The sequence below is a fragment of the Coturnix japonica genome, chromosome 8 (assembly GCF_001577835.2).
Source record: "Coturnix japonica isolate 7356 chromosome 8, Coturnix japonica 2.1, whole genome shotgun sequence".
Taxonomy (NCBI): Eukaryota; Metazoa; Chordata; class Aves; order Galliformes; family Phasianidae; genus Coturnix; species Coturnix japonica.
This window is the reverse complement of record NC_029523.1, coordinates 19,014,241-19,028,194: the sequence shown is the minus strand read 5'-3', so window position 1 is coordinate 19,028,194 and position 13,954 is coordinate 19,014,241. Positions and strand designations below refer to the sequence as shown.

General features: G+C 42.4%; 1 protein-coding gene across 3 annotated transcripts in view; it reads left to right on the top strand.

Annotated features, from left to right (window-relative positions):
- LOC107317608 (phosphatidylinositol 3-kinase regulatory subunit gamma) overlaps window positions 1–13,954 on the top strand; it is a 56,922-nt gene that overhangs the window by 34,087 nt on the left and 8,881 nt on the right. For all 3 annotated transcript variants that reach the window (XM_015870497.2, XM_015870498.2, XM_015870499.2), the window contains 6 exons: window positions 7,466–7,577; window positions 9,638–9,736; window positions 11,168–11,348; window positions 12,054–12,179; window positions 12,957–13,099; window positions 13,494–13,670. In XM_015870497.2, the coding sequence (XP_015725983.1) occupies window positions 7,466–7,577; window positions 9,638–9,736; window positions 11,168–11,348; window positions 12,054–12,179; window positions 12,957–13,099; window positions 13,494–13,670 (838 nt within the window). The remainder of the gene's footprint in view (window positions 1–7,465; window positions 7,578–9,637; window positions 9,737–11,167; window positions 11,349–12,053; window positions 12,180–12,956; window positions 13,100–13,493; window positions 13,671–13,954) is intronic.

The window sequence follows — 13,954 nt, the reverse complement described above, 5'->3', positions numbered from 1 at the left end:
CCAAAGCATAATGTGCTCTGAAGCTTTCCTGTGGCTGAACAGAATCCCAGTTCTTCTCTGGCTTCGAGTCCAGCCGCGCATTCGAGATGGCTACCTTCCATCCAGCTATCTTTTTGTAAGAGGAGACAGAATACTTCACATGCTTCAGCCTGTGACCGCTTCCAACATTCATCCAGATTTCATGAACTGAAAAAATGTTATTTTAATGATAGTTCATATATATGTTACTGCTGCTAAAGGCAGATAATCCTTAAAACTGACACCTGGTTGTGTAGGAAAGGCTTAAAAAACATCGCGTTTCTCAGCACAAAAATGTGTGGGTTTGGACAAATCAAAAGCATCAGTCTGTGTTCCCTTCAACTGTTTGTTCTTCCACTGTAAAATAACTTCAGTTTTGCATTGGCATCACTGTGGGACTCCTGTACTTCAGGTCAGATTTCTCTTCCAAAGCATAAACCTCCTGTTCCCTTCTTGTAGCTACCACTCATGGTTACTTTCCACATCTTCCTCATGAAAGAAAAGATCTACAGGAGCTGGACTTGTTTTTTAATGCTTATTTTCCATTGCATTATCCTGTGTTTCAGCCTCTGTAGGCACTGAGGTCTGATGTTACACCTGATTGTCTTTGCTTTTGGAAGAATTCTTTCCTTCCTTTTATCCACCCTCTCAAAAAGAAAAACACCGAAAAACACCAAAAAAACCCAAATTTAAAGCCTTGCACACAACTGCATGGATTGGGACTTGTGCTTTGATGCAATGTCCTTCTGGAACGAGGTTCTTTGAAATAATGATGTGTGAATACTATTCTAACTTCAGATTTGGTTTGATTTGCATCTTCTGATCTAGATTAAAATGGCTCTCTGTCAGCAATTTAGGTGGTGTTGAAATATGTCTGCTTCAGTAACTGTAGAAAATATTTGACATATGGCAAGGACAGGTACTGTATGAGAAACTTCTCACATACTGCTGTCAAAGATCTAAACTAGTGGTAAACTGGAAAAAAATGCTGCTTGGAGCAGCAAGAGTCACATGTATTTACAGCTGTATTATTATTATTTTAAGTTCTCACTAGCACCAAATTATTTCTGTTCTCCAATGAGACCGGGTTTCTGTCTTCATACCTGCCATCTGGATAGATGGTGAGTCTTTGAAGTAGCTGGGGATAGCAGCCTTGAGGTTTTCTTTCATTTAAAATTACTTTTATTTTCTTTAGGCTTTGGTATGTCTCCTAGCTGTAGTGACATTGCATGGTAACCTCACTGGCTGTCTTCCGCAATGAAGACTACTTTATTCTCTATCACTGGAGCTCTCTATGCTTATGCAAGTCATTGTGCTTTCCTTACTCTTTTCCAACAACTATCTTTATGTAGTGACCAAAGAGTCTGTCCCAAAGACTAACTCCAAAGAGACTCTTACTGGTCAGCAGATAAGGCTGTTCATTCCCTAGGTGAGCCAAACCTGATGCCCGGGTAGCAACAGTCTTTCTGAGTAAGTGAAACATGGCGAAACTTCTAAAGCATTATTATTAATTTGGTGTCTAGATGTTGATTATGTGCTAATTATGCTTGCTATGTGAAAGAGAGCATGTCCTTTTCATCTTCCCTATGCTGACTTTGGGACAGCCACCTTAGTGCTGTTGGTCATGGAACCTCTCACATTGCTGGAGCTTTGCAGCTGTTACACTATGAGCACCATATTACCCTATAATACAGAAAAAGACCCCAAAGTCTGACAGTGCACATCTTCCAGTTCTTCCAACTCAGCCAGTGAAGGGTCAGGCCTTGTGGAGAAGTGATGGGTGCTTGTCAGATACCCCAATGAGAGCTGTGAATGTGAGCCAGCTCCATCACACCTTCTTGTCTGCAGGTGTCCAGTACTGAGTAACCTTTAACCTGGGCAGTAGCTGTGGATGCTGATGAAGAGCTGAGTGCACCAGAATTTTGGCAGACTCTAGAAGGAGAAACTGTGGTTGGGAGGTGTGGGAGCGGACTGGATGGTTGGGAAGTTTTCAAACAAAACAGATCTTTATCAAAAAAAAGTCAATTAATCAAAACTGAAATATTTCTTAAAGGTGTTGGTTTTTATGAAAGTTCATAGAAACACAAGCAAAGCTATAATGGGAGTGTTTTAGTTGGAAACCTGCGTGGCTTCCTGCCAACTTGTCTGCTGTCTTCTGTAATGAGATATTGAAAGACTTCAATTCTCTGAATATGTTTTAGCCTTTGCCGCCTTGCCTGTTTTTAAGGGAGTAAAGCAAAAATGTGAGCATGTATGAGATTCTGTGGCCAGCAGTAATGGGATCAAGTAGCTTCCTTCTGTGTCCCTGCGGAATTTCCCGTGTATGTTAGCTGCCTTTTGGGGAAGGGCAGCTAAGAAGGGACTGATGTTCGGGGCTCGGAGAAAGGGGTCTTGGCAGGAGAACTGACACAGGAGGATGTGCAGCTGCCAAGGTAACATACCTGTCAGTGCAGGCTGAGCTGCTGTCAGCAGGTGCGTTCAGTCCTCTGTCAGCTGGAAACCTCAGCAAAAGTGCAGCACATCGCTGCTCTTGCTTGCACTGGGTACACACTTTCATCCAAACCAAGTGCAAAAAGCACCTTTGTTCAGCATATGCTTTTTTCTGAAGTTGTAACTGCCTCGAGGGGACCTCGTGCGGTTGTGACAAGTACGGGGCTATTGAGGGAATGAAAGAGTTGGAGTATTTGTGTTACAAGTGTCTGAGAAATTAAGAGGTTGAGAAATTGACTAAGACTAAAGATGGTTCAAGATTGGGAGGTTGTAGCTTTTGTTTCATTCCAAGTCCTCATCTATATCTCCAAAGAGGAAAAATCTTTGTCCTTGAGGACTATGTCATTAAAGTGTTAGCTGGTCTAACCGTGGATTACCTGCACGTTTCCATAGTAATGATACTTTCTGGAGCTCTATATTGCAGTCTGTAGGGTACTTACTGTATGTCAGCCTTCCTGAATCTGAGTGGCTGTCTTCAGAAATCCTCTGATCTGCTTGTCAGGATGTGTAGGGAGAGGAGATTGAATGATTCAGAGAGAAGTTTACTAAACTCAAGGAGTACTGAGTGACTTAAAATTGACTTTATCACAACTTGTATCACTTGTAATTATTTGTAACCGTAAGATAGAGTTAATCTCACATTTGAACTTACTTTGCTTTTACTTATCTGACCTGCAGCCCTTGGAAAATGCTAGAAGCAGAGTTGCATTCTGGAGGCATTCTTAGACTGAGTGGCATCTGCCTTAGAACTGCATGTGAGAGCTTAATTAACTGGCAGGTTCGTCTTGTACCCAAATACTGCCTGACTGGGTGCTATTTGGGATGCAGCTCTAGGAGACCCAAGGCATTCTTCTTTTAAATTCCTCCCGAATTACTGCCATTGAAAACTGTCACATGTAGGGCTCGCTGGCTCTTAAATCACATAAACCTGAAAAATTTGATTAAAAGCCTAACTGGGAAAAGTATGTATCTCACAGAAGTCCCAGTGTGCTTTACTGAAGTGAAACTTGGGATTAGTATAGCCCATTGTTTTCTACAAGAGTCCTTATTTGAACATAGAAATATACACGGGCGCTAATCCTCAGCCCCTTGCCAGTGTTCTTTGTTGCCTTGGTGTTGGAGGTGAGCTGAATTTCAGGGAATCGTGTCTGTTAAATCTTGAGCAGCCTTTTGAAAAGAAAAGCAATTCCACGCAGTCAAGAAAGCATGAAAAACATTCCCTTGGCACAGGCCAATCGATAGCTTGTCTCTCTGAGGAGCTGCAGCTCGGCGCTGCAGAGCGGCTTGGCTGAAGCTACCTGAGGAGAGGGCACGGCAGCCATCTGGGCCTGACGTCAGCAACATCCGATCCCGGGCCCCACCGGCATTGGCCACTCCGCTGTCTCCATCCCGCCGTCAGCTCTTTATTTCCCCCTTCTAAGTAACACTGAGCTGAGATTGGGATTTAGCTCAAGACAAACTGCTTGGGGAAGCTGGGAGAGGGGCTAGGGATGCTGAGGAAAGAAAAAACAAAGGTGCTGGCTGCCATATGAGGGGCCACATCTCCTGCCGTGGCTCCATACCAGCCCTTGGGAGCACCCAGGAGCAGGTGTCCCAGTTGGCTCTTCCCTTTGGGTTTTGGAAAGGTCCATGTGGTAAAGCTGTCCTAGAGACACGGACACTGGCATGATGTTTCTCTATCTGGCTCTCACAGTAAGTTCTTTATTAGAACAAATAGATCCATTGTGCTGTTAATCACTTTGGGTCAGTGTTCTTTATCTCCCAAGAAAAAGGAGGAAAGAGAAGCATCAGAATGGATCTAATCAGAGATTGTTGCGAGATGCGTCAAGATTGTGTCTGGGGCTAGATCAGAATTGGACCCAGTGACACGGAAAGAAACACAGCTGCTCTTGAAGGCATTTCTATTGACTTCGGGACAGCCTGACTCCTCTTTGCTGCAAGATTTTAGCACTCTTAATGTTCGTCAAGCAGAGTACATCAAACTGCATTTTTTAATGTGTGGAGTCTTTAAGGCTCTTCATCATTTCTCACAGAAACATGACGTGATCTCTCCTAGCAGGGTTATTAGGACTGTGTAGGTACCAGTAAACACTATGCTAGGCTGCCTTTCATAATGACCCATTGCGCCAGTGCACTGGTTCTGCCCTGCTACAGCAGCCTTGTCACACTGCCACATTCTCCTCTTGTCATCACAGGTTCTGGGCTGCAGAGTCTAAACTGCCTTCCTCCTCAGTTATCTGTTCGTACAGCCCACAGTCATATCGGGCTGAGACGGAGGCAGAAACCGCTGAAATAGATGGGCATATTAGCTTGTTGGCAAGGACCTGTGTCTGTAGCCAGGACGGGGAGAAATCTATTACTATTCAAAGAGCTCAAAGTACAGAATTGGATCCATAACTCTTTGGAAACAAAGTATCCGCCCTTGCAAATACTTCTTTTTATTTTTAAAATGTGCAAGCTATTAAAGAGCATTTTTAAAAGTCTATTGTGAGAAGGAGACTGGCTTCCATGAGTCAGGTTTTACAGGAACTGCTCCAAGCCTTATTCTTCTCCCTAGGAGAATTTCCTTCCAATTTCCTCACACAGAATAAAGCTCCGCGCTCAGCCCTGATAGCGAGAGCTGCTACCACCTATTAAGGAAAAAGAGGAAGGGCCCCACCTGTCGTGAAGGCTCTTGGTTTGATGCCTGGAGCTCTGGGTCTGTCTGCAAGCACTTGTTCCTTACCTCTCTGGGCTTGGTTAGTTTGCTTCTTTGTGCCCAGTGCTTTGGAGTGAGCCCTGACAAAGCTGCTAAATTATTCCACAGTATATGAGGGAGCAAGGTTTAATCTTATGAGGAGAGCTAGAGAAGTTTTCAAGTACCCTGGAGAACACTTGAAAGCCTCTTCTGGAAAGCCCCTATTACCAGCATAAAACAGGCTCCTACACTGCAGAATGCCTCGAAGTTTTGGGTCCAAGCTTTAATTTGCAGGGCCCAGTGAAATCGTTGCTGGTTGCTTCTGTCTTGTTGCTTGCAAAGAGTACATGGAGTAGCAAAACCCAAAGGGGAGGGAGAGCAACATGAAGCTCCTTTTTGATTCATGAGCTTTGAATGGGGAAGGTGGAGTAACACAGGGCTCTGCAAGTGAAGTTGCTTGCATGGGCTCCAGGCCTCAAGCAAAGCAGGGCTAGAACCGTGTCTTGCTCTCAATGGTACTTTATAGAAGTGCTTAGGTGCTGTACAAACAAAACAACTGCGGTAGTTGAGCTGGGAGTAAATGAAGCCTCCTAACCAGGAAGCTACTTCACTGATTCCGAAGGTTTTCACCTTCCTGTTATAACAAACCCTGTTATTGCCTCGCTAGATAGGCACACACCTGAAAGTTCCCAGCTCACCCCATAAAAAGAACCTGTATGCTTGGCTTTAATGCCCAATACCGCAGCATGAATGCTGCTATCTGAATCAGGTGTTTGGTCAGCAACCCCAGGGTGCAAACGTCTGGGTCAAGGTTCAGGTTTAGTTTAGATTGGCTCGATGAAAGTATCTGCTGGTTTGTCTGAGAACACTGAACTTACTGTGTTGGATATTCAAGATGAAATGGTATTTGGAACTGCAGTTGAAACAGTGTTTTCTCTTCTTTAATGTGGGAGGTGTGGCTCGGAGGTGAGCAGATGGCTGGTGCCAAGTAGCACACCTCTCAGTGTTAAGCCACTCTGCGCTGGAGCTAGAGATCAAACTCTCCTTTCTACTCGTTTTATTTGTATTTCTGCTTGTACACCGGGCTTGTGGACATCTGAAAGCCAGCTATTGTCAGCACACATCAGCCCTGCTCTCTGATGCTTGTGTAATCTGATGGTGAGAGCGCAGAGCTGGGAGCACAGATGTTCAGGGTCTGACTTGAAAATGTGCTGGCAGACCTGTGTGTGTAGCTGCTTTCTTGCTCTGAATTCAGATGTCTCTGTAAAACACTCCCGTAGTCTCCTGAAATGCCTGACAATTGCTTTGGTTCGGTGGTGGTGCTGTGAGGAGAAGCTCAGTCTCTGCAAAGCAGGGGAGAGCACTTGAGACATCTTTCACAAAGAAAATTTCTGCTAGCAGCCACATCTCCACCAATCTATTACCATGCCTGTGGCTGCTGACTTACTTCTGATAGAGAATTTAACATTCAAGATCATGAAGAAGTTGTTTACATAACTGCAAGAAGTGACCAGGCAGAGCATCAGCAGATCGTATGCTGCTATGCTGCACAACGTATTTTGAGCACAGAAGTAAAAGCTGGTTTGTGCTGAGCTCAGAATAGGGCATTCCAGGCAGTCATTCAGTGGGTATATATGTGTGCCTCTCTTTGGGGGGCTTGTAGCAGCCCCTTTCTTATGGTAAATGATTCAGCTGTGTGAAAAGGATCAACGCTGGTAATGAGCTGATGTCCCATTTTCCCATAACTATCTGTTCAGAGAGTCATAGCTTTTGTTCTAGTGGGGAACATGAACCTAGGGCCCATGGTGGATGTGCTAGTGCCCAGCTCTTGCTAGCAGCATATTTGCCTCTGAAGGTTCACTCACCTGTTTGCACTTGTGGGTTGCCATAAGGATCTGTGATGCCTTAGCAACTGCAGCTTTTCCATAGCTGTGCACAATGTCTTGTAGGCTGCACCTTTCAGACACAATACAGCTCTGTAACTTGTTTTGGGGGGTTTAGGCAGTAATAACATTTGTAGTCTCGCCTGAGCCAGACTTCCTTTAGAATAACTCATTCTTCCTCTTACTCCTTCCCCTACTTCCTCTAGCACGTTTGGTTAAAGCACTGGAAGACATAGTATCACAACACAGCTGTTGACTTCAGATTTCTTTAAAAATTCCAGTTTGAAAATGCATTTTCTCCTCACTTTTTCACCATCATGTTCACCATCGTGTTTCTCAACATTCTAGTGATTTATTTCCCCTACTTACCTGTCTTTAATCTGTTCTTAATTTTCAGCTCTTCCTCCGAAGCCCTCCAAACCAATGACTCCAGTGAATACGAATGGAATCAAGGACAATTCCAGTTTCTCTCTGCAGGAAGCAGAGTGGTACTGGGGGGACATCTCAAGGTAAGCAATATTTTTATGGTATAACTTCCTCCAGGTATATACAAACTCTTTAGAAAAGAGTAAAAAGAAGAAAGTGCTTCTGAGTGTGCTGGCTAATAATGGGGTTTTGTAAGCATACCGTGCTGGGATGCATGCAGTGCAGCAAACTTTCAGTCAGAGGTTTGTTCAAAAGAAAAGAAGTTGCATTTTTATATTTGTTTTCTTGCACATTTGGTTAAAATTGCATGTGCATTAATTTCTATTACGTGGTGGTATATAAATAACTCTTCCAAGTGCTAACTATCACCAGCTATGTGGAGTCAGTGATACAGGCACATACCAGATAAATTAACTTCTATCTCCTCAACAAATCCTTCTTCTGTGGTTTGGGCATTCAGAAAATGAAGAGCAGGTTTTTATGTAATTTAATTGCATAAAAAAATCGAAAGGATTAAGTCATCTCTTTCTGTCTTAAGGTGCTTCTGAAAAGCCTCGAGCTTGGAGCTGCAAGGGGAGACATGATTGTGCTGGGAGTGTGATCAGGAATTGTTCCAACTTCTGCACATAATACTTTGAAACACTTTGTCAGATAAAGGCAAGAATGGCAGATTTGCCGCAGTCGTTCACTGAACTTCTAAAGGGGGAAATAAAGTTTTCATATCTTTATTGTACCACCCTTATCTCTATAAAGCAAACCTGCATAGATCTTGTTTTTGAAGGGCCTCAGCAGTGATATTTTTCTGTTAATACTAAATCAAAGCAGAGTGGCGATACCTGGTCACACTACCCACTAGGCAGGGTTTGTTTAAAGCAGCTCAATAGCGGTAGTTTATTGACTGTGGGTTTGTTCCCTGTTTACCAGTGCACGTGATGGTGGGAGCTAAGGTAGTACAAATCACATTGCAGTGACTATTGGATTAAAATGTGATACGCACACACATAAAGCTGGTATTGTTAGTGGCCTTAAGCCATCTGGTGCAGGCTGCATTGGGCTGCCAGGTCAGAAACCATGTTCTTCAGTCAAGAACTGCATTGAAAGTTTAGTCGTGAGCTCCTGGATGCATCTTGCAGGCAGAAGCCCGAGCACTCAGACCGTGTCTATCTTTTCCAAAAGGAAAAAGCCATTTGAGTTAACTAGGCCCAAGCTGAGTGAAGTGAGCTGATCATGCACGTGATAGTAGGAATCAGTCTTACTAACAGAATGGTTTGCTGCAGGTGGCCAAATCAAAACTAAGGCTTTTTGGTAAGAATGCTTTTTGTTCTTTATTGTTTGAACAAAAAAGCCACTGTTGATTTTTCTTTTTCAAATTCAAATAGAGTTTCTACTCCACTTAGATAATGTTGAGGCTGATAAACTTGAGTTTCCAAATGATTGTATTAAAAAGTGTATTAAAAAGAACCTGTAAGGGAGCTGTTACACAGCGTGATACGCAGTCTGCATGAAATGCTCAAACCTGTCTACAACCTTAACTCTTTAACTGAAAGCATTTTCTTAATGCTTACAGGTACTCGCTTTTGCTAGCAGGTTTCTTGATTTGGCTTAAAGCTCTGGGCTGAGTATTCCTTTTGCTTCAATTGTAAATAAGTAAAAGTTGCACTGAAGCTAGCAAGGTTGTAGTGGTTTAAAACTACTGTAAATAAGATCAGAGTTAAGCCAATAATGAGTCTCTTGAGACAAGAACTGTGCTAAACTCTGGGCACCTTTGAGAGATGATGGTAGAGCCCATTTCTTAAGAGGTCAGGTCTGGCTTCTCAAAGGGCACCTGTTTCCAGTATGGACTTTTAAGACCTGAGCAGATTACAGTGAAAGGTTGTGAACTCTGAGACACAGCTGCTACTGTTGCTTAAAAGCAGACTCCTTCCTAAGCAGCACTTCACTGCCGCTGCTATTTTTTTTTATAACTACACAAGTTCAAACTTCTTTCTGATGGGAGGGGAGACTAGAAGACCTGAGCGTGAAGAAAGAGGGCCTGATATTTTGAAGACTGAACTCCTCATGCATACTGATGTTACTGGCCCCCAGTGGCAATGATGGTCGTGTCCTTAATGTTTCTAATTTTACCTTCCTTTCCATTCTCCAGGGAAGAAGTAAATGACAAATTACGAGACATGCCAGATGGAACATTCCTGGTGCGTGATGCATCGACCAAGATGCAGGGAGACTACACTCTGACATTGCGGTAAGCACTGATTAGTTGTATCTCACACAGTAAGACCACAAGTAGCTGGTTGTGATTCCAGTGGCAGCAGTTGCTGTGTAAAGCTGACATGGCTCAGGTTGAGAGGTTCCTGAGATGCTGCAAATCACAGAATGAGCACGTGAATAACCAGGTCTGATAGTCTGTTCTGTGCATTGAATCTTGTCCTTCACTAAATAGTACTGTAAATATCTCTTTGTAAATGAGATAGGACTCAGGGAAGAGAGACACTTGGTAGGGTTTCATAGTTTCAGAACTCCTAAAGGAAAGGGTATTTATAAACTAGGACTTTAACTACTGGGAGTGTGTTGAATATCTCATCAGCATGCAGCTCTGGAGAACTGAACACAGTGTCTTTGTAGAAGGAGTGTCTTGTGCTTTCTGATCTAAAGTTTAGGAAATATTGAACTAGAGCCACGTTCCTTTCTTCATTAAATTTCTTCTGCAGTTAGGTGGCAGATCTCACATGACACGTTGTTGGGCCTTGCCCAGCCTGTCCAGCCACTTGACTCTGCCAAGCTCTCAAGGCTGGTTGCTGGAGGCAAATGGGCAAGATGCATCCACCACTGCTGCTGCAGAACACCCTTGGGAGTGTACTATGAAGTAGCAGATACTTGTTCTTGCTTTGAAATTCAGTTGTATTATGGCAAGTTTGACCCCAAGAGTGTCGTTTAAATTCTGCTTTGATTTCTGCTTTGACAATCAAGATTTTTGTGCTAAAGTCTGGCATGATTTGGTTATTTTACTGAATGCACGTGTCTTTAGAAACCAAATTGGAGTGTGCAGGAAGCACAGAATATTGTCTAAAAAGTCTGTTGGTTTAAAAAAAAAAAAAAGAAAGAAAGAAAAAGAAAAAAAGAAAAAGAAGGAAGAAACTGCTGGAATGTATAAATCTGGATAATGTAACATACTAAACTTACAACTGTGTTGTAATCCTCTGGAGATTTTGTTTAGGTTCATGTCTCCTGTGTTAGCATCCATAACTCAGGAGACTTGTTAATCACTGTATGACTGTATATGCAGTTGTATGTTATTAGTGACTCCGAGTTGCAGGAAAGTTTGGTTTGGGTTCAGTATGGCACTTCTACTCAGCCTTTTGGCATCCATCTTTTCCTTTACAAAACTTTTGGCTGAGTTAAGTTTTAAGGTGACTCCAGAATGAACACACAATGAGATAATTACCATGGTCTTTGCTCGTGTTCAAATAATGGCCAGTGATAATTCTGAGTCTATTGACTCTTAAACTACTGAATATCTGCTAGTATATAAAGAGCCATTATAAAGGTGTATGTTAATCTGTTTGACTTCAAAGACTTACCCAGGAACTTCACTGGTGTCTTTGTTAGCTGCCCCAGTGCTGAGGAGGATAAGAGGTATGCAGTAAAACTTCTGAATGACTGTACTGCTTTACAGGAAGGGTGGCAACAATAAACTGATAAAGATCTATCATCGGGATGGAAAATACGGCTTTTCTGACCCACTGACATTTAATTCAGTTGTGGAACTGATTAACCACTACCGCAATGAGTCTCTTGCTCAGTATAACCCGAAGCTTGATGTGAAGTTGATGTATCCAGTATCCCGATACCAGCAGGTAAGGTCTTCACTGAACCCCAGTAACCATTAGTGCAGACAAGAAAAAAAGTGGAACTCGTATATTATTCCATTTTCTCTACGTGAAGCCTGACATTTTTTGTTTCATACAAGATTCTTTTCCTAAAAGCTTGCAAAATAGGAGCTTTCACATTTGACCTCACTTTGCTCATTGTAATGGGTCTTTCAAATTGTCTAGCCGCTTAAGCTGCTGCTTCTATCAAGCTTCCAGTCTCCATCTAAGCAGACCAGCAGAGAAGTGAAACCCTACCATGTAGCGTATTTGAGTCTCTGAGAAGCATTTTATTTTTCCCCTTAAGCTCATGTGGCTCCAAACAATACTGTTCTAGATGGTGTTGATCTTGAAGCACATAAGAGCCATGCTGATGCTTTCTCTGTGCATAGCTATGTAAATTTTTATACAAATATTTTAATGTTTTTCATTCAGCAGCCTGAGACGTTGCCCTGTCTTAAGGGGAAAGGGCTGCGTTTGGAAATGCCCATAGTTCCACTTCCCACTGTCAGTAGACTGGAATTTGCTGTGTGGAGGAAGGGATTTAGATGGGGATTTTGTGTGTTTTGTGGAAACCTGATTATAAAAATGCTGCAGTAGCAAAAAAAAATGCGAATATGTACGAGTGACAAATGAATACTTGTAAGGAAAAGCTGCTTTGTTTGAAGACTAAATAGATTTTTGTATGTACAGGATCAGTTGGTGAAAGAAGATAATATAGATGCAGTAGGTAAAAAGCTTCAAGAATACCACGCTCAGTACCAGGAAAAGAGTAAAGAGTATGACAAATTGTATGAAGAATATACCAGAACATCACAGGTTGGTTCCTCTTCAACTATTCATAGAGACTCTTTCCAGTTACATAAGAAATAAAGAAAGTGGTTTTAAACTGCTGTGGCAAGCAAAGTCAACCCAAGGTCAGAAAATACAGGGAAAAAACCTTTATAAATTGTGAAATAGAGCAAAGTGGTTTCAAGCTTAATGGAAACACAATGAATATTACTTATGGCTGATGGTCATAGAGCTGTGGCATGGCGCAAGGAAGGAATAGGAGCTGAACTTCTCAGTATAAGATAGAGCAGTGGCCATCACCTACGAGCTTTGTGTTGCAGACTTCTTCCTTTGCTGCTGAATATTTCCAGATGCTGTATGTGGCAGTGAGAAATGTAGAGAGGTTTGTCCAAGTTCTGTAAGAAGTCAAGTTCAACTAAGATTTCAGATACTGTGCATTAAGGAAGCGTGAATACAGAATTTGGACTGATTCTTGTAATGTAAAATAGTTCGTGCAGGGGTAGGAGGTTTGCTGGCAGACTTACTGTGTGCTAAGATGGAAAATATGAGTAAAATATTTCTGAGGGGTTTTTGCAGCCTAATAGAGAGCATGATCTGAGGGAGAGAGCTGGACTTGCAGGGAGTAAGTCTTCCCTGTACTTCCGTGACGCTGCTCAGATGTTTGTCTAAACTTAAACCTGAGTAACTGCATTTTGACTTGGGGGAGAGAGAGTAGTTCGTCCTTCCATTCAGTTCAGGGAACATAATAGAATCACGTGTTGTCTCCATCATGAAAAAATGATTGAGGACTCTTTCCTCACATAGGAAATCCAGATGAAGAGGACAGCAATTGAAGCGTTTAATGAAACAATAAAGATATTTGAGGAGCAGTGCCAGACACAAGAGAGATACAGCAAAGAATACATTGAGCGATTTCGTCGAGAGGGAAATGAGAAAGAAATTGAACGGTAGGCTCTCAAGTCATGTTTCTTTCTGAGGAAGAACTCGTGTCCACACTGGCACTCCTGTGAAATCCTTCTATATTGTGTTATGCAAAACGCTTTGTCAACTAAGTATTTTCACCGAGGCCTTTCCCCAAAGTATCTGAACCTTCACTAAAGCCCTGTTCTGTTGGAAAAAAAGAAGGGCCTCATTTGAATTTGCTCTTCTGTGAAGTTACTAGAAAAAAGTGTGTGTGAACCTTTGAAGGAATGCCAAGAACAGTGCCTAACTTGACTCAGTGCTTAACGAATCATGGTAGAGGAGCTGAAAACACTTACCCATAACAATTATATTGTACCACACTAGTGCTTCACTCTGACTGGGTTGACCTTACCTCTCAAATACTGCGCTTGTTTGTAGGATAATGATGAACTATGAAAAATTAAAATCACGCCTGGGTGAGATCCATGACAGTAAAATGCGTCTGGAACAAGATTTGAAGAAACAAGCTCTGGACAACAGGGAGACAGATAAGAAAATGAATAGCATCAAGCCTGACCTAATTCAGCTCCGCAAAATCAGAGATCAGTATCTTGTGTAAGTAAAGCTGACCTGTTCTTCAGAGCAGTGTCTCTGGTGAACCTGATGAATGACTGTTTTCATCAGGGAAATTATATTTTCTTTCTTTAACTAAAGTTACACGAGTGCTAAACTACTTTACTGTAACAGAAAAGAGGGCATCGCAGAAGATTATGTGAGGAAGCAGAAGTGCACTTAGGAAGTCTGTGGTCCTTCTGTGTCTTTTGCTAATGGAGAGCAAACTAAGCTACCAAGTGTTTATCTGTGGGGTTTTGTATATGAACTTAAGCTTGCTCAGTGGG